This window comes from Empidonax traillii, unplaced genomic scaffold (genome assembly GCF_003031625.1).
Source record: "Empidonax traillii isolate 1590-97213 ecotype Southwest subspecies unplaced genomic scaffold, ASM303162v1 scaffold296:size1881848, whole genome shotgun sequence".
Lineage (NCBI taxonomy): Eukaryota > Metazoa > Chordata > Aves > Passeriformes > Tyrannidae > Empidonax > Empidonax traillii.
The window spans coordinates 1,356,743-1,377,473 of NW_020955489.1; the positions used below are offsets into that span (position 1 = coordinate 1,356,743).

The window sequence follows — 20,731 nt, forward strand, 5'->3', positions numbered from 1 at the left end:
TAGATTTCTTTGATCTCATTCAGTTGAAATTGATTAATTCTGTTAATTACTCTGTTTGAACTGAGTTAGCAGGAATTTTCTGCGGGCTGCAGCATCCTTGATGGTTTGTCTTCTTGCATGCCAAACAAGTAAACTTGGTAAAGAATTTGAAGGGAGATGATGTCAATGTAATATTAGCTGACTAAGATTAATGATGACTATCAGTGATAAATATCTGTTGAAATGATCAGATGTAATTTGTTTCTGTACTTGGATTTTTCATTGAAACTGTCATTGGTTAAAATACATAAGCAGTCCTTGGAGCATAAACTCATGTCCTCCTCTGCCAAGAATATACATAATCACTAAGCTAGGAACATTTTCGCTCCTTCTCCCTCTGTCCTTTCCCCACCTCATGAATCCTGAATTCTTTGGGGGAAAAAATAGAATAACATTAGAGTTCTTTAATGCCTGCTGGGTCATGTGATTGTCATAAACCTAGGGAGGTCCCCCAAGTTTTAGGCCATCTCCTTATTCCTTGATGCCTGCTGAGAAGGTTCTGATTAACATAAATAGTGTGGGACTAATCTCCTACTTGAAGTCTGGTTTTTTCCAGTTAGCAGGCTGAATCCTACAAGCTAGAGGAGATACTTATGGTGCTTGGGACTGTACAAATAGACTGACGTACACTGATGGATTTGCTGCATACTGAGGACATGGCTCCTTAAGGTTTGTCAGGTATCCTGAAATCTGTGTTTGCTCTGTCTAGCTTTCAGTCAAAAACAAAATTGTTATGCTAAAATCTTTAACATTAAAAAAAAATCAGTAACTGTTTCTAGAGAGAGGTATGAGAAATAAAACAACAAGACATGCTGCAGCCACATCTTACTGTAGTTAGTCTTCAAGGTGATTTGTCTTTCCCATGTAGCTATTAGGCACTTATGCCAAAATAGTTTCCAAAATAATTGCCACATCCCTCTGGTGATGGGATCCACTTCTCTTGCATCCTGTCTGACACATGTTAGTTTCTGTTCTATAAAGATTCCTTTATAATGCCCTTCTGTGGCACTGTAGCTCAGCTGGAAGTCAGTTACTGAAGAAACCCTTTATCCAATAGGAAGGCAAAACATAATGACAAGCTCAGTACTTGCTCTGGGGGTAAACAGGTAATTTATCTGTTTTCAGTAAAATTCTTACTGCTGATGGCAAGGGAAGTTAAACTTTCACCCATGTGAGTATATTACTATTTATAACACTAAAGTGTAAAACCTATTTTGCACAAATATGTATGTGAGAACAACAAATACAGCTCAGTAATATTTCCTAGCAATCAGATAAAATTACAGGACAGTGCAGTCCTGTAATGTGTTAGGATCAGTGATCTCAAAGTGTGGTTTGCTTGAACTGGAGCAGTCCCAGTGAAAGGCTCTCTCCAGGAAGCTTAAAGATGTGGATTTAAATGCCTTTATGCAGAATAAATAATTAGAGCCCTCTTTCCCTTATGCTGAGAGTCTTCCAACCATTGCACCATTATGTAAAATCTGGTGGAGGTTTTTCTTTTATTTAGGTTTTAAAAGAAAGTTCTTGCTGTCTCTAGCTTTTACATAAAGTTTGCTCTGCTAGCCTTCCAGAAAAGCCAAATAAACTCCCTTTAGGAGAAAAGTAAGGAAGGCTTATTTTCTGGATTAGCTGGGCATAAAAGTGCCATTAATGTTGAGCAGCATGGTGGGAAGCATGTTTGTGTCCAGAAGCAGAAAGCTTGTTAAAGAACACCAGCGGTGAAAACTGAGCCACACAGAAATGAAAATAAATAGCCTTTTTGGGATCAATATTTTGCACATAGAGACATCTGTCCAGGTCAGATACCATGTCTGTCCCCTGCACAATGATATACCCAAAGTAGCTGACAAAGAGGTAACTCCAGAACTGGAGGCAACACATACGTGCCATGGAAGTACCATATCTGAGCCAGTTTGCCATGCTGAGAGGTCAGAGTTACCAGCTGGAGTGTGCTACTGTGAAGACCATTCCTGCCCTACCTTCAGAAGCTGGCAATATTTTTGTATTAGGCTGCACAATCTTATGCATGCAGCATCTTGCTCTGAATTCCCACATGACGCTTTATGTGGGGTTCTGCTGTGATGTACATGGACATCCAAAATCCTTGGCATCTGGATCACATCTAGATTTGCTAGCAGGATGCAGGACCTACTCCCTGTGATCCTGTAAGTTACAAATAAGGGATATTTTTCCCAAAAATCTGCTTTACTAGTTACAGTATTATGATCAAAGCTGACTTTCCTAAATATTCCAGGCAATTTTTTAAGTAAGAAAATCATCAGATCTTCCCTCTAAAATAAAGAAATTGCCAATGAGTTCCCAAGAATCTAGTGCAAATGTTCAGCCTGAGGCTTCCTTACTCACTGCTTTTGTTGTATTTCTTTCATTGAGATACTCTTCCTGTATAAAGCCTTAGGTAAAGTTTTTGAGTAGTAATCCCTTTAATATTCAAAGTCATTATTAGAGAGAACATGAAAAGCTAAGAAAGCAATAATGTCAGGAATTGTTTTCTTATTTTCTATTAACTTTTTTCCTGGCATTCATACTCATTAATTTGATATACTACCATTTTTAATAAAAAAAAATCACAAAAAGTTTACATAAATTGTTATAGGGGGCCTCCTATGCTATATTAGTTACCAATGTAAATAATTTAGAAAAATAATTATATTTATTGAAGGGTACCTTTTATACTAATGTAATGACTTTTTAATAATTTTACTTTGCACATTTATGTGATAGGGCAATTGATCTTTTGGGGCAGATTATTATAAAAATATTAAGCTGCTGAGAATTTTAGAAATAGAGCAGCCTTCATGTCCAGGCTGCTAAAATGTCATGGAAATTTTATAATATTAATTTTAGCTGGTTTATATGAAGGGGTCATGCAAAATAACTTTCTCACCAGTCACAGCCCTAAGAGCATCTGGTTCTACTTGGTGCTTGGGGTATGACATCTGGGGTGTGTTTATATTTGCTGTGCAAAGAGGAAAACATGGGCCACTCTTGCCCTGTATTTTGTACCTATATTTTCCTTGGAGCTGGAGACCAGCTTTTAACATTCTTTCTACCAACTGAAAATAAAACAGAAAACTGTACAAAACCGTGGCTCAACTTTCTTACATTCTTAACATCAGTGGCAGGACACAACTGAAAGACCTTATTTCTAGGAAAAATGTGTAGATTAGCAGGCACTTCAAAGCTGAAAAGATGAGTATGAACCTTAGCCTGTTCTGCCAACACAGTCCATAGCTGCCAGTCAAAGACTGAACCACCAAGCCCTGAATTTCAAGATCTACACTTTAAAGGAAATAGAAGGCAGTGTCTTCAAGGGTGGAAGTGCTGAGCAATGCATGATGCATCTGAATGGCAGAAATATATGCTTCTCCTTGCTGTCCAAGCACCTTATGAAAACGGGGCTTTGTTCACTCAGCTTCCTGCCTGCATGGTATTAGTGGCATCTTTATCACAGCAGAAAGAACAAGCCTTAGAACAAACTATTGAATAATAATAAAACAACAACAACAACAACAACAACAAAACCCCCAAAACCAACCAAACAAAACCCCCCCACAAAAAACAAACAAACAAACAAACAAAAAACCAAAACCAAGACAAAACACACAAACCCCCCCCCAACCAAACAAACAACCCCCTCCCCCCAAATGCTATCTTTCTGTAAAAAATTTGTAACATCCTTTCCAGACATATCCCTGTGTAGCTGAACATGTAGAGATATTGCCAGAAAATAGTCTCTGGTATACATTTGAAAATAATTCATAGATTTCATTACACTTTCTCTTATGGTTGAAGCCAGGTAGAGTAAGTCTGGTGGTTTTAAAACATAGGTGATACTTAATGTTCTCCTTTTTCATCTTCTCATTCGTATTCTTTATTTCTGTTAGCAAATTCTTTCATTATCCCTGCATGATACTTCTTTAGTTTTTCTGGGCTATTTTCTCTTCTCTTGTCTTTGTCTGGTTTGTTTTGTTTCTTCCAAATCTTATTTGTGGATTACTCTAAAAGAAAAGCGCTAATGTTATTTTAGGTGGTTTCCAGTGTCCTCTGTCTGTATTTGATTTTATTTACAGATTGTTGTGTCATAGATCTATGTCACTAATTCCAGAGTTCCCTAAAATGTGGATATAGTACTTTACAAATAAAAAAATCAAGTCCTCAGCTCCTCAAGACACAATTTTAAAGTAAACACCTGCTTAGTTACTCAAGGAAAACTGCCTTTAGAGTCAGCCATTCTTGTCAGGCCTGAGGTGTGTGCAGTCTTCTATGTATGTTTTTTTCTTTCAAAATAGTCCCTGCCTTTTTCCAGTCTGCAAAGACAATACAGAGATTAGGTTTCCATCTCATAAATCATCCAGTAGCACCATGAAAATCAGTTGCATGATTGGTACTAGTGGATGTGGACAGACAGATATTCCCATTGTCAGTCTCCTGTTTTGAAGAGACCACAACTACAAAAAAATAAAAAACAAACTAACTACAAACCAGCAATTTTGTAGAACATTTTGATGATTACAGAGAAACATTTTGTAATCATCCCAAAGCACTACTAGCTGTCCCTCAAGGAGATCAGTAATTCAAAGTACTAGTAAGTTTTTCCTGTGCATAAATAAGCCATAATAAAGTCGACATATGGCAATTCACATTTATCATTGATGAGAATGGCATTGACAGTTAGTTATAAATGTTGCTTTGAAGCTGTCCAAGCATAATAGATTTGTGAAAACAAATATGAAAAAACAGTGGCAGAACATGTGATAAATAAATCCCATTAGGTCCAGTAACACGACACAGGCAGGGAGCAAACCCACTGGGAGATTTACAAGTCAGTAAAGAAAAATACACATTCACGATATTAATTACAACAGTGAATACTGTATAGGTTCTAAAATAACTTCCCACTTGCTGCAAGCAGAAAAATAGATAAGAATTACTAGTGAGGGAAAGAATTAGAATCTAATTAAAACTGACAACTGAGCTGTATGAAAATAGATGGGCACGTGTAAACATTTTTTTCTAGTAATTGATGAGGTGAGAAACAGTGGCTTTTCTGCTGAATAAATAATCTGTCACACTGTAGGACAGACACTCATGGTAGATATCTTGCTAGTGAGGTAAAATTCATTAATACTATGTGGTGCAGTTGACAAGCTGGAGGGAAGGAATGCCATCCGGAGCGTGTTGACACACTTGAGAGGTGAACTGATGTGAACCTCAGGGAGTTCAACAAAGCAAAGTGCAAAGTCTACACCTGGGTCACAGCAATCCCACGCACAGGTTGGGAGGAGAACTGATTTAGAACACCCCTGCAGAGAAGGACTTGGGGATGATGGTTGGTAAAAACTCAAGATGAGCCGGCAGTGTGCACTCACAGCCCAGAAAGCCAAGAGAATTCTGGGCTGCAGCAAAAGGAGAGTGGCCAGCAGGTCGAAGGAGGTGATTCTCCTCCACTACTCTGCTCTTGTGAGACCCCATCTGGTGTCCCCAGCATAAGGACATGGAACTATTGGAGCAAGTCCAGATAAGGCCACAAAGTTGATTAGGGAACTGGAGCAGGGTATGCTTTCAGCATGGTCACTGGGAGCAGACCAGCGTCCTTACTGCATGCAAAGAACATGGTCTGTCTTCTCATTTGCTCAAAAGAGAAGCAGACTGTGTGCCATTAGTTTCTTGTTTAGTTTAAATTCCCATAGCAGGATATTACTAAGGGTTTAATGGCAGAATACAGTGACATGGCATGGCCTTGATGTCATAATTATCCATAAAGAACCAGAAGAGATCTTTTAATGTCTCCAAAGAAGTCAAGAGACAAGTAATTTGTTAAGTTCTGCTGAATAAGTAAAATGAGCTTTAAAATTAACTTACTTAATAAGACCAGTAGTATTTCTGCTAAGCTTTCTTGTAATAAAACTTAGCGGTAGCAAAGGTTTATCCTTGACTCTAACTAGGTGTATAGTTTGTCCAAATTGTGAAAAGAGGCAGAAGTTTCGTACTTTCATGTCACGAGGAAGAGGGAAGGATGCTGTGTTCACAGCAAGGCCCAAAGCCTATAGCAATACATTGTTTGATCAAAGGTCCAGGTCCCCTGTGGCAAATTAAATGGGATCCCATATGAAGAAGCTGCTGTTGAAGTCAGCAAGGCAAATGCCCTCACTGGAACCCTTGCCAATAGCAATCCTCTGGGAATGTAGAAATCCTAGGCAAGTAAGAATGAAGAAGGCTGGAACAAGTGGTGCCTCCCATTACATATCTGATTAAAGGAGAAGAGTGTTTATTGCTCCTGAAGGTGAAGGTTTAGCAGAAGCCTCTTGCTCTGAGCATAAGGCAAATGTTCTTTGTGGCCTCCTACAACTAGAAAGAGAAAACATTAGAGAAAGATAAGAATACTTTTTACATACAATTTTTCAACTGGTCTTTCGAGGGTAATATTTTTCTGGGATAATTATTTCCTTGCAAGTGACCTCCTGTCCTGTCAAAGCTACGTTTAGGTCATCTACAGCTGTTGTTTCTATGAATATGTGATTACTACGTTTATCATGTAACTGACTTCCTCTGCATGCTGCATGCCTGTCTCTCTTGGCTGAGCCTACTTTTAGCATTTCAAAGAGTTGAGCAGCTTCCAGCAGCCACCGTCTGTGAGTATTGTGGTCATCTCAAACTCATGCCAATACACTTTCAGACAGCATTTCACAGTCCCGTACTTTATGAATTTTTCTCATGTTAGTATGAAATACACAAACCTTCTTAATCTTGGAAACATCTTTTTTCCAGTTTATTCAGATAAATCTCTTTGGTTCAGCAGCAAGCCCATTTGCTTGCAAGGTTGTAGCCCTTTCACTACTTAATCTTGTCCATGTCGGCTGGCTGGAAGTTTTGTCAATGATATGCAGCATTTAAGTGTGTTTGTTTAGTAAAGCTCAGGCCTGCTGTGTCAAACTAGTCAAATGTCAGTTCCAAATTTGAGGGCAAAATGGTCCCACACAATATTCAAACAATGTGTGATGTACATTACAAAAAATGTTGGAGGGCACTACTCCATAGAGGAAATGCTGGTGATATATAAGGCCTCCAGAAAGTAGGACTTGCTATACACAATAGTTTTTGCTGTAGACCAAAAAAAAAAAAAAACACAAACTAGTTTTCTTGCTGGATTTGAAGGCATCTGTCACTGCTGTATGTGGAGTGTTTATATCCCTGGTAGAAATGAGAATGCATAGCTCAAGTCCTCTCTAGATAAGGGGTAAGCTCCAGCTGAGGGTTGTATCTGGGATCACAATAGGTGGAAACTATCAGCCAACTGAAAGTAGATGTTGGAGATATTTACTAGGTAATTAATGGAAATAACTGCTTTCACAGAGACAGCTCTTCAGCTATGAAAGTTAAGGCACCAATGCAGTCACTCCTGGAGTGGATCTTAAATGGTTTCTGCCCTTTGGGGGGAATGCCTAAATTTAAGGCCTGCTCCAAACCCTCGTGAAGCTGTTGGAAGGCTTCCCACTGACTTCAATCTGTCAGCAATGAGTATGAGACCATTTCAGCTTTTAATAATAATTCCTTCACTCAAGGAAAACCAGAATCTCATTCCAAATATATAGATTGCTAAAGAAGGGCATGTAGTACTATTTTCCACAATATTTTATATGGACACAGGTTCCGCTTAGAGGTAAATTTTCATGCCTGTTCTCCCATTGGATGTTGGAAGAAATCCTGTCAAATGATTCTTTTCCATGAGATAGAAAGAGGCAGTGTTTACATGGACTAATGATTAAGAAACCTTTTCAGGAGAAAAGGGGGATATAAAAAAGATCTTCAAGAATTCCTTGAGCGAGGGAGTATCAATAGTCCAAAGCAGACATTTCACTTCTGTTGTTTGAGGACTGGGACCATGTCAATGAAGTTGACTGTATGACTGAAGGTCTGCTTGCAAGGATTTCTTGGACTGGGCCCAGAGGCTCCTGTTACTCAACAGCTGCGCTGCTGGTTCACAGCAATGGGGAGCAATGAGCTACAGCTCACACTGAAATAGCAGAGGCAGCTTCCTGCCCTGTGCAGCATCTTGTGGAGACGTGTGGACACACTGGGGTAGATTGGTGTGATTGATGTTGCTGAAAGTGGAGTCCTAAGGAACTCAGTATTACACTCATTTGTATTATGTCACACTGATATGGAGAAGCGTTAAAATAAGTGACTTCTAAAGTGTTTGCTGATGGTGCTGCTGATTTAAGCAGGATTATAGCCCATTAAACACCCGATGTATGACTGTCTTTGGCCATTTTACAGATACAGCCTCTGGCTTTAAATGCTTGTGACTTATACCCATTTGTTATGGTGAGTAATTTTTTTAAGTGGTTGCAGAGACTTTTAAAAGAATGGTTGTGGGAGCAGTTCTTGGTTTCTCTTGGTAAATCATCTTCTGTCTTTTAGGCAAGTCTTGATGTTCAGCACCCCCATGTGAACAACTGACCCATGGATAGTGTCACTGGTGATAGATGACTGGGAAAGAGGGGAGTTAGCCAGCTGCCAAGATAGCAAGAATAATTTCAGGCTTTTTAGTGGTAGAAACCACAGTTGAAGCAGCATTTCTGATGTATCTATCAAGACTGAAATGGAAGAAGGCGGTGCGCAGGCGGTGCGTGCGATAGGAGAGCAGCTACTATCCCTGACTCCTAGATCCCACCTAGTTAACTCCTTGCAGCAACACGCCAGGCTGCCAAGGACCGGGTTAAAATCAGGCCGAGCCGCGAAGGACGGAGCCGCCTGGCCCCTCAGCTCCGCACCGCTCTCCGGCGAGAGCCGAGGTCTCCCCGCTCTTCCCCCCGCTCCTACTAATGCGGTGACATTTCGGACAGTTCAAAAGTTCACGGGGAGGCTCTGGCGAGGCAGCGGGATGTGAGGCTGGAGCGGGGACCGCCGGCAGGTCCTGCCTCGCAAGCGGGGGTGGCCGGTGCCTTCTCCTCCTCCTCTCCTCCCTCCTTCCCTCCTCTCTCCTCGCTCGTTTCCAGGCGAGACCTGGGTCTCCGCAGGTACCGCTCTGTCTCCCCCGCCGCCTCCCCGCTCCATCTTTTCCCCGCGTCCCTGCAGCATCTGTCCGCCGCCCAGCCGGCTGCCAGCGCGGAGGGGCGCGCACCCCCGGCGGGCCGAGAGCGGCGAGGGGCTGCCCCCCCCCCGCCAGCGGGGGGCGCGGAAGGGGGCGCGGAGGGGCGGGGGGGACACGCACAGCCAGCGGTGCGGCTGCCCCGCCGCCCCACAAAAGGCACCGCCGGGCTCGGGCTGCTCCGCACGCCCCGCGCAGCGGAGCACGCACGGACACACACACATACACGCACACGGGCTGGCACGGACACACTCGCACACACTCGCACACTCTCGCACACACGGGCGCGCCGCGATGTGCGATGCGCGATGCGCGACGTAAGGCACCTCGCACGCCCCGGGGCCGGGGGGAGCCGGCGGGATCCGCGTTGCCAGCCCGCCCGCCCCTGCCGCTCCCTCTCCTACAGACCCATCCATCAGCCTCTTCCTCTCCGTCTGCTCCAGCCTTTCTTTTATTTTCCTTTTTCTTTCCTTTTTTTTTTTTTTTTTAATTTTTAATTTTTGTTATTTGCTCTAACTGTATCTACCCAAGCCCTGAAAAAATGCCTGCCCGTGGAGCGAGGAGAGGGCACCGGGTCGGTAAATAAGAAGTGAGTACGAGCACAATGGCGTGCCTCCCCGCTACCAGCCCTGCGGATGCTGCATGCGCCCCTGCTTCCCCCTCGCCGGACACCGGGATGCTCCCCACGCCGCGGAGGCGGACCGGGCCCCCTTTGTACCTTGCCTGGCTCCTTCCCTTTCCCTTCCCAGTCTCGCTCGCGCCGCGCCCCGGCCCCGCCGCCGGCCGCCTCACCCCGCGCCGCTCCCCGCAGCGGAGCATCCCAGCCCGCGGCAGCTGCCCGGGGGCTACCGGGGCTGCGCCCCTCGGGGGCGGCGGGCGAACCCCAGCGCATTGCACCGGCCGCGGGGAGGGGGCGGCGGTGCCGGCGGTGGAGCGGCGGTGCCCGGTGCCCGCTCCTTTGTTCGCCGCCGGCGGCCGCGCCGGGTCGGCGCTGCTCTGGGCGGGCGGGGAGCGGTCCGTGGCACCGTCCCTGGGGGCTCGAAGGGTCTCGAGGGTTGCGACGGGAGAGAAGGCGGCTGCGGGGAAGGGGCTTCCCCCTCCAAGGTGTGGAGCAGGGGGCAGGAGGGCTGTGCCCGACCACCGGGTGCCTATGGGGCGGGGGCCGGGGCGGTGGGAGGCGGGACCGCGTGGAGTGCCCGGCGCCCAGCCTGAGGGCTGTGAGGGGTGGCCCTGGTCCCCGCCCGGTCCCGGCTCGGGGCTACCAACCTCCCTCTAGATCCCTTCTCCCGGCGCCGAGGTGTGTGTCAGAGCCCGGCGGGTGCTCACTCTGTGACTCTACCAAGGGCCACCGCCTCCCCTTGCAGGGACGTGTCCCATCTCCACTGTCCTGAGGGAGACTTTCCTCTAGATTTAGATCTGGGCTTTTCCCAAAGGCAGCTGGAAGCGGTGTCTTGGACATTCAAAACATACTTGTAATTCAAAACAATTTAAATATAGCTTGTGTGGTCACTGTTGTGGCCATCTTCCCGCAGGAGACCTTTACCTGCAGTTGATGTGGAGGATTTTTTTTTGGTTCCCATGTAATTGCTGGTAGTCACATGAGTTATCCAGATACTTGATAACACACTCAGCTGCTCTTTTCCCAACCCGGTGGGTTTTTGTTGCTGTAAATAAAAATACCCACTCTAACAAATGTATGACTCTTCCAGTAAGTACACATGTGTTTTACTCGTGTTTTCTGAGAGGTGTAATCGATATGCAATTAGCACTTTAGGACCAGTAGGTTGAGCAATGTCTTGTTTTTACGGTTTTGTCTGGGGAGTTTGGAAGTGATCTCGCAACTGTTCTCAGAGAGCATTTGTCGGAGTGCAGTACAAAATAGGTGAAGGAAAGAAGGTTTTGTATTTTCCTGCTACTTCTGTAATGCTGAGTTAAAACACAGCTGGAAAGCTGCTTAGCAGTGCTTGAGAGCAGCGAACTAAAAGAATCTCTGCAGCAAAATACTACCTTGTAGTAATTTAATGAAATGCAAGAGTGTAGCTGAAGTCTGCTTTTGGAAATGGTTGAATATCACAAAGGGACACACATAGAAAATGTTGCAAATGTGTGTATGCCTGTGAAATGGATACTACTACCCAGAGCAGTATGTTGATTTGCTGTAAGGTGTCATGGGGGTAAGAGAGAGATTCAACAGTTAAGAATTCCAGTTAGAAGCAACAGAATTTATGCAATCGTTTGGCAAGAAGTTCAATTAACAAAATCTGAGTGGCACTGTAAACATTAACTTTTTTTTTTCTGTTTTTGCCAGTGGCGGCACCTGACTTGCTGGATCCCAAATCGGCTACTCAAAACTCCAAACCAAGATTATCATTTTCCACCAAGCCTACCGTGCTCGCTTCACGGGAGGAAAACGATTCAGCCATTAATGTTATGAAATGGAAGACAGTCTCAACAATTTTTCTGGTGGTAGTCGTGTATTTAATAATTGGAGCAACAGTATTTAAAGCCCTGGAGCAGCCTCATGAGACCTCCCAGAGAACCACCATTGTGATTCAGAAGCAGACGTTTGTATCTCAGCATTCCTGTGTGAATGCAACAGAGCTTGATGAACTGATTCAGGTAATCCATACCAAACCCTTGTCACCATGCCTTAGAGGAACAAATTATACATGGCAGTACTACAGTGATAAAGGGCAAAACCTTTGTAAGCAAAACTCTGTATTGGCCAAGTGATGTAACAAGTGTTAAGACCAGAATTTGAGCAATGGCATTTTCATGCAAAGCCTCATGGTTGAGAAGCTATTGCTATTTTTAGGTCCAATATGCTTTGTAGACAGCCTTTTTACTGAAGCCTCCCATTATGCTAATTAAATGATTATTCATCAGCAATATATATAATTAATAGTTCACAAAGGAATTGGTGTATTGATTGTGCCTTACTAATTCTGTCAATATTTGAAGTGCCTAATTCTGAGGAAAAAACAACACTATCCATTACCTTGAAGGACTTCTAATTTACTGTGATGTCATCAGGCTAGCTTTCCTTCCAGCTGTATGTTTCTTTTTATTAATTTTGTTTTAAGTACAGGAAAGTACCATGGACTTCCTATTTTGATCTTAAATCTCAAACTTCTCCACTTCTTAAAGGCATATCCACAAATGATGTGCATTGGTGTGTTCCTACTAACATGACTTTACCCTTGCAGGTCACTTGCCTCAGAACCATAGGAAACATTTATTTGCAGTAGCACAGAAGCAGATCTGGAGCCTTATGAGTCCCATTCTAACTTAAATCTTATGTTCTTAGGAATATCCAATGGCACTGGAGGGAATAGCAGGGGACTGCTAAATAACATTGGTTTTGGGGATAAGACAATGAAGTATGAGGCTGGAGTTACCAAGAGATAGCAAGGATTTACTCTTTCCTTAACAGTAGCCATGGGGCTATCTGGGTCTACAGAGCCTGAGATGAGACAGGGGAGAGCAGGAGAGGGTGGCCGGCATCCAGACCCTGGTGAGCAGGAGCTCTGGAGCATGCCAGTTGCATGGGCAGCAAAGCTTTCTGGAGGTGTTTTTTGACAGAAGAAATAGCTGGGAAATTAGAAGGTGATTTTACCTCTCTAGACTGATCTGCCTTGAGCATCAGCATGGATGTGGGGTTTTTCAGTTTTAAATGCAGAGTTCTGATGTACTGAATTATTTTTATGGCACACTACTTCTGAATTTTAAAGGTAAGCTGGGAAAAAGTCTTGTTTATGATTTCTCACCTGTCCTGTTGCTAAAATGTGTTCCAAAATTGCTACCCTTTAAATGGCTGTCAGACAGTTCCTGTCTCCATGAATCTTGACTAGGCATGCCTGAGGAGATGCTGCAAATAGTAATTTTGATGCTGTGTAGTAACTATGTTTCAGTGGTTTTACCAGAAGAATGTGAGATAATCTTTCAGAGAAATATACAAACACATTCTGATGAAAAATATCTCTTGTAGCTACTATAAATAGCCTCATATGAAATTTTTAGGTCAGATCCTGTGCTTGTGAAGATAAAAAAAGAAATTTTGAAGCAATATTATCTTACATCATCTATGAGATGGACCTTAAGGCAAAAACTCTTGAAGTTCGCTCTGGAGTACTTAGATATTTTAGCATTTATGATTCTTTACCCAGAAGCACAGATTGATAATAAAAAACCACTTCATCAGCATTCAATGCCCATTTGATGTTCCGTGTAAAATAATGAGTTTCAGTACAATCATCAGAACTCAGATAACCATATCAGTATTAGCTCCCATCTTCGCTAGTGATCTTGGCATGACCAGAAAAACACAGATGTGTGAAGCATGAGGAGGTGACACAATCTTCCTCAGCACTTGGATGACAGATAGTTGTGGGAAGAGTTTGCTCTGCTTGTTGTAAGGCTAAATGAAAAACTTCATTTCTCCTTGTTCCCTCCTGCTCCTCTAGAAAGAAGAACACCATGATGGGGAGGGAGGAATGTGCTGTAACACTCCTTTATAGCCGAAGAGTTGAGGCATAGAGTGCCCCTTTGGGTGCCTTTCTTTAAGCAGAGTAACTGCTAATGAATGACATCAAGTTGTTTAAGGGCTGGGAAATTCTGCTTGTTCAAAGTAAAATGGGAAAGCAATCGTAAAAGAGAACCTCAAATTAATATTTCCAAGTCTATCCTAAACATGGGTTCCTATTTCTTCCCTAGTTACCACTTTGTCAAAGAAGCTAAATTACTGGAATACATTTTGTCACTCTGGGATTACCTCTGACTGCTATTACAATGCAATGCAGTGTTTCTTCAGTTTTTGTTGGGTGTCTATATGAATAAAAATAAATAGTGCGTGCAAGGAAAAAGTAAATGATATTTAAGAATTCACTAAAACTATAAAACTGAAAATTATTATGTGCTAGAGTAGAAGGAAGCTGAAATGATTAGTGTGTGTGAAGAAAATTACAGAGCTTACAGTATGTAATGTCTTCTTTAATCAGGTATTTACCTTGAGTCAAACTATAATGAAAGTCATTATAAACTATTCCTTTTGAACTTAGTGTTCTGGGAATCCAGGAGCTGGTTTGGCCCTATTTCATGACAGCCATTGCTCAAGGTGCTTTTCATGTCAGGCTTTTTCAATCTTCACAACTTCTGCTCTGCCATTTAATCCTTGCTCAGAAGCAGGCTTGACTATTCCAAGACTGTCCACTGGCAGTATGATATGTGGTAACTTAGTCAGGTGAGCACATTTGGAGAGATTAGTTGGAAAGCACAAATTCCAGCAAAAATAAATGTACAAGTGGAATGACGATCCAGTTTCTCTAGCACCCAGGAGCCAAAATCTTCCTTTTTTTGCAAACCTGTTCAAAAAAGAGTTGTGTGTTTCTATAAATACACACAGGATAGTGAATTTCCCCCTCTTGTCTTCTCCATCCTTATTTTATCTCACCAATCACCAACCCCCCTTCTAGTACAATAATATTGGGAACTTTTCAGCACACACAGTTTTATTCCCTGGGTTTAGAATTCCTGAAACTTTGTGTTGTCACATTGATCCTATGGCTCCTCTAGGTGTAGTAGGAGAGAATTATACTTTTATAGATTTCATATATTTTATATAGATGTAAAATATGGGGCATTGGAGAGCTGCTATGCAGCATAGAAAATGTGCAAAGTTAACGAAATAGAGTGCTGTGATGATGGCAGCCAAATAGCTTCAGCTGCCTCAGGAAAATTACCCAGGTGTTCCTCACAACCTTTCAGCCCAGTCAAGCAGCATTATTCCTGTGTGGACAAAGAAGTGGTCTTCATGACCTTATCTGTCTGTGACTTCCATGGTCCAGTGTTGCAAATCTCTCTTGATCTAAACCACTTCAGTTACTTGTTGCCTCACTGTAACAAAATATATGTGCAAGGAACAACAGCAATAAATGGCCCTGAGAGATACATCTGGGTACATAATTATTTTGATATTTTGTGAGCACTTCTATTTAGTACCATATTGAAAATGTGCAAAAATCATGCAGAGCATATCTGTACACCCAAGAGGCCATTTTTTTCCAGGCACTTTCAACTCCTTTTACTGTAGCCAGAAGCCAGTATTAACAACCGTAATAAATGGATCAGTGCATGCTGTACCAAATGGTGCTGAGGTGGGCAGTGCACGGCACTCACTGCTGGTATATCTAAATCTACAACTAGAGAAACATCCCAGGAGGGAAGCCTGTGGAAGTACCAACATTGCCTTGGTGAGTCTAATCAGAATACAACAGAGCAACAAGCTGTGCATGGTTTGGTGTTAAACTTCGGGGTTTTTTAAGTTTCAGTTGGAAGGTCTTGAAAGGATCTCAGTTGTTAACAGATGAGAAAACACTGGTTTGGTGAAGGTTATGTATGATATAGAATACAACTATAAAACTGTAGAAAGGGATGTGATCAGATACTCTGCCACTACTTCTTCTTTTGGAAGAAGAACACTGTACAGTTCATCCACTCTAAAATTCCTCAAGAATGGTGTTTTGGTTTCTCTGTCTATACCTCAACTTGGCCCTGCCATGCAATGCGAAGTAACTGTCAGGAGACAGAATAAAAGAGTAATGCAGTTCAGACTGTGTGGATTTAATGTATATACGACTAAATATATGAACCTGATCTTCATATACACTAGGCTTTTTTTTACATCTTGTGTCTAAGTTTTTCCCTCCTCCACTGAGCTTTTTGTTGGCAGAAGCTGATAGAAACCTGGGATCAATCCAGCTGCACACACGCAAGTAACCATAAGCATTAAAGAGTGAAATAATTCTCTAAATGGAGCACTTGTATGTAATTATTTCAATCTAATTCTAAGTTTCTTTTCATTTGTTGACTGTTCCCTATAGCAAGCTTGCCACTAAGCATTTAAAATGATAGAGACAGTTTCTAAACTCAGATGCACAAAGTGTATTACCAAGTACCTAGCAAAATTTCTTGCTGCGTTTATGCACCTGTCCATGGTAGCACATGTGAAGAGACCTTAGGTTACATTGCTGATGTTCAAGTTGCAGTCATGTACTCCTGCAAAGCCACAAAGTACTTGTGTCTACTTCATGTCACCTCCTGGGGTTGTCTCTGGGAACAGGTGAGCCTGCTGAATATGATATCCAGTGACTTCGTAAAGTGGTTGTTATTTTTTCATACACCTCATGCCCTCTATAAGTTCCCTAAGATCCTATAGAGGAAATGAGGTGCATAAATAACAATGAATGTTCTTTCCCTTCACCCAGAATTCCTGTTGTTCCTAGGACATAAGGATGTGACCAGTATTTTACACTGTGGGATGTTTTGGCAATGACAGACAACTCTTTGTCCTCCTGCCAAAGAAAAAGCTGATTAAAAAAAAAGAGAAGAGCTTTTAATGTAAATATCACCTAATTATGTGATATTACTCAGCAGATATTTGTTTATGTTGAACTTTTCAAACTAAAATGGAAAAAAAATTCCTTTTTAATATCCAATCATCAAGTTGTTTAGTGTATTATTTTCTCATACAAAAATAGGAAATAAGAAAAATTTCACTTATTTTAAATACATAGAATGTCCTAATAAGCTAGTGTGAATTATTATTGTTATCTTAGGGAGTAAATTCTGAAAATTAATGAAGAGTTTTCAAGTAAAGGTGCAAAGAAACATAAGTTAATAATGGCACATACTTAATTTCTGGGTCGTTTAGCAGAAAAATTCTTCAAATATATTTATTCTGAAAATCCTAACAAATGGAAAAATACAGTTACACTAAACTGCACAATCTTTTAATGTATTCCAAGTATTGTATGTGGTAATTCTTGTCTTATAAAGCCTTTGTTTTGAAATCTGAACAAGTTTTCAGAATGCTGCACCAAGCTGTCTCAGCAGTAATATTTTTGCAGGGTTTTAAGTCCAGCCCCTGTCAGGGCATGTGGTTTCTTCTGAAAACTGAATGCCCACAAAAATGTGCTTGCATTTAAAACGAACAAACAAACAGAAAAGAATTAATGAGCGAGCAGGATTAGCTGAATTGACCTTGATCCCACAAGCTGATCTCCTTGGGTCCTCTGTGGGCTTGTGGTCAACATGAGGAGAAGAACTCTCTGTGCTAGGGTCCACAGTTGTGTGCCATGCCTGTTTTCATCTTACATTTACATCAGCTGCATTCTCCCTTTTCCTTCCATTCATCTCTTAGATTGTGAATGAGACCAAAGTATTTTTTTTTTTTTTAAATTTCCCTCGAGGAAAAAAGCAGCTTTTTTCTTTATCTCTCTTGAGGAAGCCTGACATAGTTATGAATGACATGGAAGCAGTGTTTTTTTCATCAAACTGGCATCACCAGAATGTCATCATGGCTTCTTATGTGGCTAATTTCTTATAAAGATATTCTACTTTAAAATATGTGTTTGCTGTGACTTCATTTTTATAGTTGAAGGTAGGCAGCTACAGAAAGTTGCACCTCCACCAGTAGCCGATTTTGTGTCTCTTTCATAGGCTTCTTTATAACTTACACTGTAACCCCAAGAAAATTATTTTGGAAGAAAATGAATTTTCAGGAATATGTTGTTTAATTTCAACCAAATAAGCTCCTTGAGCAGCATTTCCCTGCTTATGTAGAAAACTGTTAAAATAAAAAAGTGTAAATCCTTTCCCAGAGACTAGATGGTATTTGAGATTGCTGTACAGTTTTTGTAGATTCAAAAATCTTTTTTTCAGACAAATCCAAAATTGATTTAGACAAAATTAAAATTTAAAAGCTAAATCTATTAAGCTCGAATCAAATTTTATTCATTCTTTGAATCACAATATTTTTAGATATTTTCAGTCCTATGAGCTGTAGCTTATGGGTCCTCTAAGCAGGAACTTTTTGAAGGAGTTTGAATGTACCAGTTAAAACCCTAAATATTCTCAGTCTCTTCCTTTTGCAATTCCTTACAGCCTCTCCAAAAGGAAGCAGGAACTATCACGTATCTGGATCCTAACATGGAAGCAACAATTGTTTATGCTTTTTAAACCTTAAAACCTTGAAAAGGTTGATAGACCAGTATAAAAGAAATAGATGCTGCAGAGTATTTTATTTATTTGTCTGGGGATCCAAAATACCCTTGCATCAGTTTTTTAATGTACCATCTGCATTTCAGACATGAAGCTTATGACAAATTGCAAACACCAGTAGCAGAGCTGCCTGTTGATGGTGTTTTCAAAGCAATAAAAAATGATATTAAGGACTTTTAAAGTAGTTAAAACATGCAGAGCAGAACTGTAGTTTGGGTTGTTAGCCTGTGCATATGTCTGTACTCGTAACTCTAAATATCCTGGCAGTTCTAACTGACACAGTAAGATCCTGTTTCTCTTTTCCTCTTGCTGTGCCTGTGTTTCATTTTTGCTTCACTTTTGTCAGAAATAAATGTTCTAATGCTGCTGTCTCCTTCCATAATAAAGCCTCCCCAATTCTACCTTTATCCACAGACCAGAGAAATATTTACTAACTGAAAGATCTTTGTGAAAGACCTTTGATCATAACCTTCCACAGACATGTCCTCCACACAGATACCCACCTGCTGTGGTAGAGTCTGTGTGGGTTCTGTGTACTCCTTGCTTAGGTTCCTGCTGTCCTATCTTAGAGCCAGATCCCCCTTTCTGGCTCTGTACTCAGCTCCTGGAGGGAGAATATTTTTGTCAAACTTTCTGTTGCCTGGGAGCATTCCCTCCAGGGATAGAACAGCTCCCTTTTCTGTAGTTATTTCCTACATGGTGATTAAACCCAAAGAATTTTTTTAAAGTGGTTTTTATCCTTCACAGGCTTAAGAAAAATGCATTTTTTGGGGGAGAATAATAAATAAATTCTAACTTCCCTTGTCATTTCTTTCTTCAAGCAGATTGGTTTCAAACTTTTTTTGCATCTTCTGATGTTGAGGCCCTTCAAGATTACTTTTACTTCAGATGAACAGTTTTATAGGGACCTGGAACTTAACTAGCCTGATTGCATCTGAATGACAGCTTTTGCCTTAGAAAGGGTGGCAGATATGACTCATTAGTAAGTCAGTCCTGCTGAACAGCTGTTTGCATAATTCTGCCAGTCTGTAATTTCAAGAATCAAAGCCTTCTCCCCTGAACGTGTATGTATACATACATACATATGTATCCACACACAGAGAATTTATATACATATAAGCCCATGATGTTTGTAATGCTTATTCAGAAATAATGTTTTTCAATAGGTTTCTACGTGTTTTTAGTTCAAGTAGATCATGAAAGAGGGTGAAGAGAGTTCTTTAATTCTTACACGCGTGAGGTACTAGTCTCCAGTGCAGAGTACAGTTGTATGTTATACAATATAAAAAAAAATAAGGACTCACAGAATTATAATACATCATTGCAATCTCTTTCAACATCAAGACCCAAGAGTGTGTGCTTTTGGAGGCTGGAGAGTTGTTTGCTAAGTGTCAAAAGCATCCTGGTGTGCCTCTGAACTAAGAACTAGGATTTCCACTCTTTATGAACAAAAGCTGAAATAAAAACATATGACTTGTGCAGTAGCTGGGCCATATGTGAAATATCTTTATACTATAGAGTGAGACTGCCCTTGTCAAATGGCAGTGGTGCAGTGAAGGAAGAAATCCAGGCTGAGAAATGTTTTCAGAAACTTTGAGACTTACCTGACTTTTTGACATCGCTTGGTAAGTGATTGCCAGGAAGCACAACCTAACTCCTGCCAAACTGGGTAACAAAAGAAAGCACACTCTGGATTTTATCAGAAGCATAATTTAAGGTGCTTCTATTTTAATCTTTCAATAGTAGAGCTGAAAGTAACAAAGTGTTGTGTTACATTATTTCATAAAAGTAAAGTGACTGGAAGATGGTACAAAAACATGTATTCAGAGCCTGGTGTGGAACAAGGAAAAGAGTATTAGAGGGACTGGTTTGACACATACTTACTTCTGCCTAGTTTCCATATGAGGTAACAGAGGCCAGCCTTACACTTTATAACCTCCCCTTACTTCTCCTGTGTCTCTGTAGACCCCTGCTTTGTGAATGTAGCTCTATGGCCAACAGGATGGCTTTTGTCAGTCATCTCCACTGACTCCTTGCAGGGTCAGAGGACCAGAGGATGAAATCCCTGACACCTAGAATTGTCTTCTGTTTTCACAACATGACTGTGCTGTTTGAAAGACTGTTTTTGTCTCTTGTTTTGACAGAAGTCACAGTATTCTATGTCTTAATCTGCAAAGGATGGTTCAGCATGGCCTCTACAGACAGATGCCTGCATGAACACAGAGATCTAATAATACAAAACTGTGGAATGTATTTACCAGAAAGTGTCTCCAAATTATATAGGAAATGAAAAACTGACATTCAATTAAAATGTGATTCGTATTGTCACTCTCTTTTTCCCAGTGTTCTGATTTCAAGCAAAAAAAAATATGGTGTGAAAGCAGTGCATATGTGTTTTTGGAGCTCAGGTCCTGCTTTTGAAAGAAAGGCAGGTTGTGCCTGGCCTGTCCACTCTGGGCTCAAGCATCTCTACCTCTTTTCTCTGAGACTCCACTAAAGGTTGTTCCCAAATACAGCTGCAAA

The 20,731-nt window shown here is 41.4% G+C and overlaps 1 protein-coding gene across 6 annotated transcripts in view; it reads left to right on the plus strand.

The window, feature by feature from the left end:
* The window catches only part of KCNK2 (potassium two pore domain channel subfamily K member 2), a 106,919-nt gene that overhangs the window by 20,036 nt on the left and 66,152 nt on the right, over window positions 1–20,731 (plus strand). The window contains exons 1-3 of one of the 6 annotated variants that reach the window (XM_027890777.1): window positions 1,101–1,210; window positions 1,547–1,641; window positions 11,460–11,770. In XM_027890777.1, the coding sequence (XP_027746578.1) occupies window position 1,641; window positions 11,460–11,770 (312 nt within the window). In that variant the 5' untranslated portion in view covers window positions 1,101–1,210; window positions 1,547–1,640. Of the gene's footprint in view, window positions 1–1,099; window positions 1,211–1,546; window positions 1,642–8,903; window positions 9,081–9,291; window positions 9,741–11,459; window positions 11,771–20,731 lie in introns of those variants that run through there. The other 5 variants (XM_027890775.1, XM_027890778.1, XM_027890779.1 and 2 more) reach the window with 5 other exon arrangements.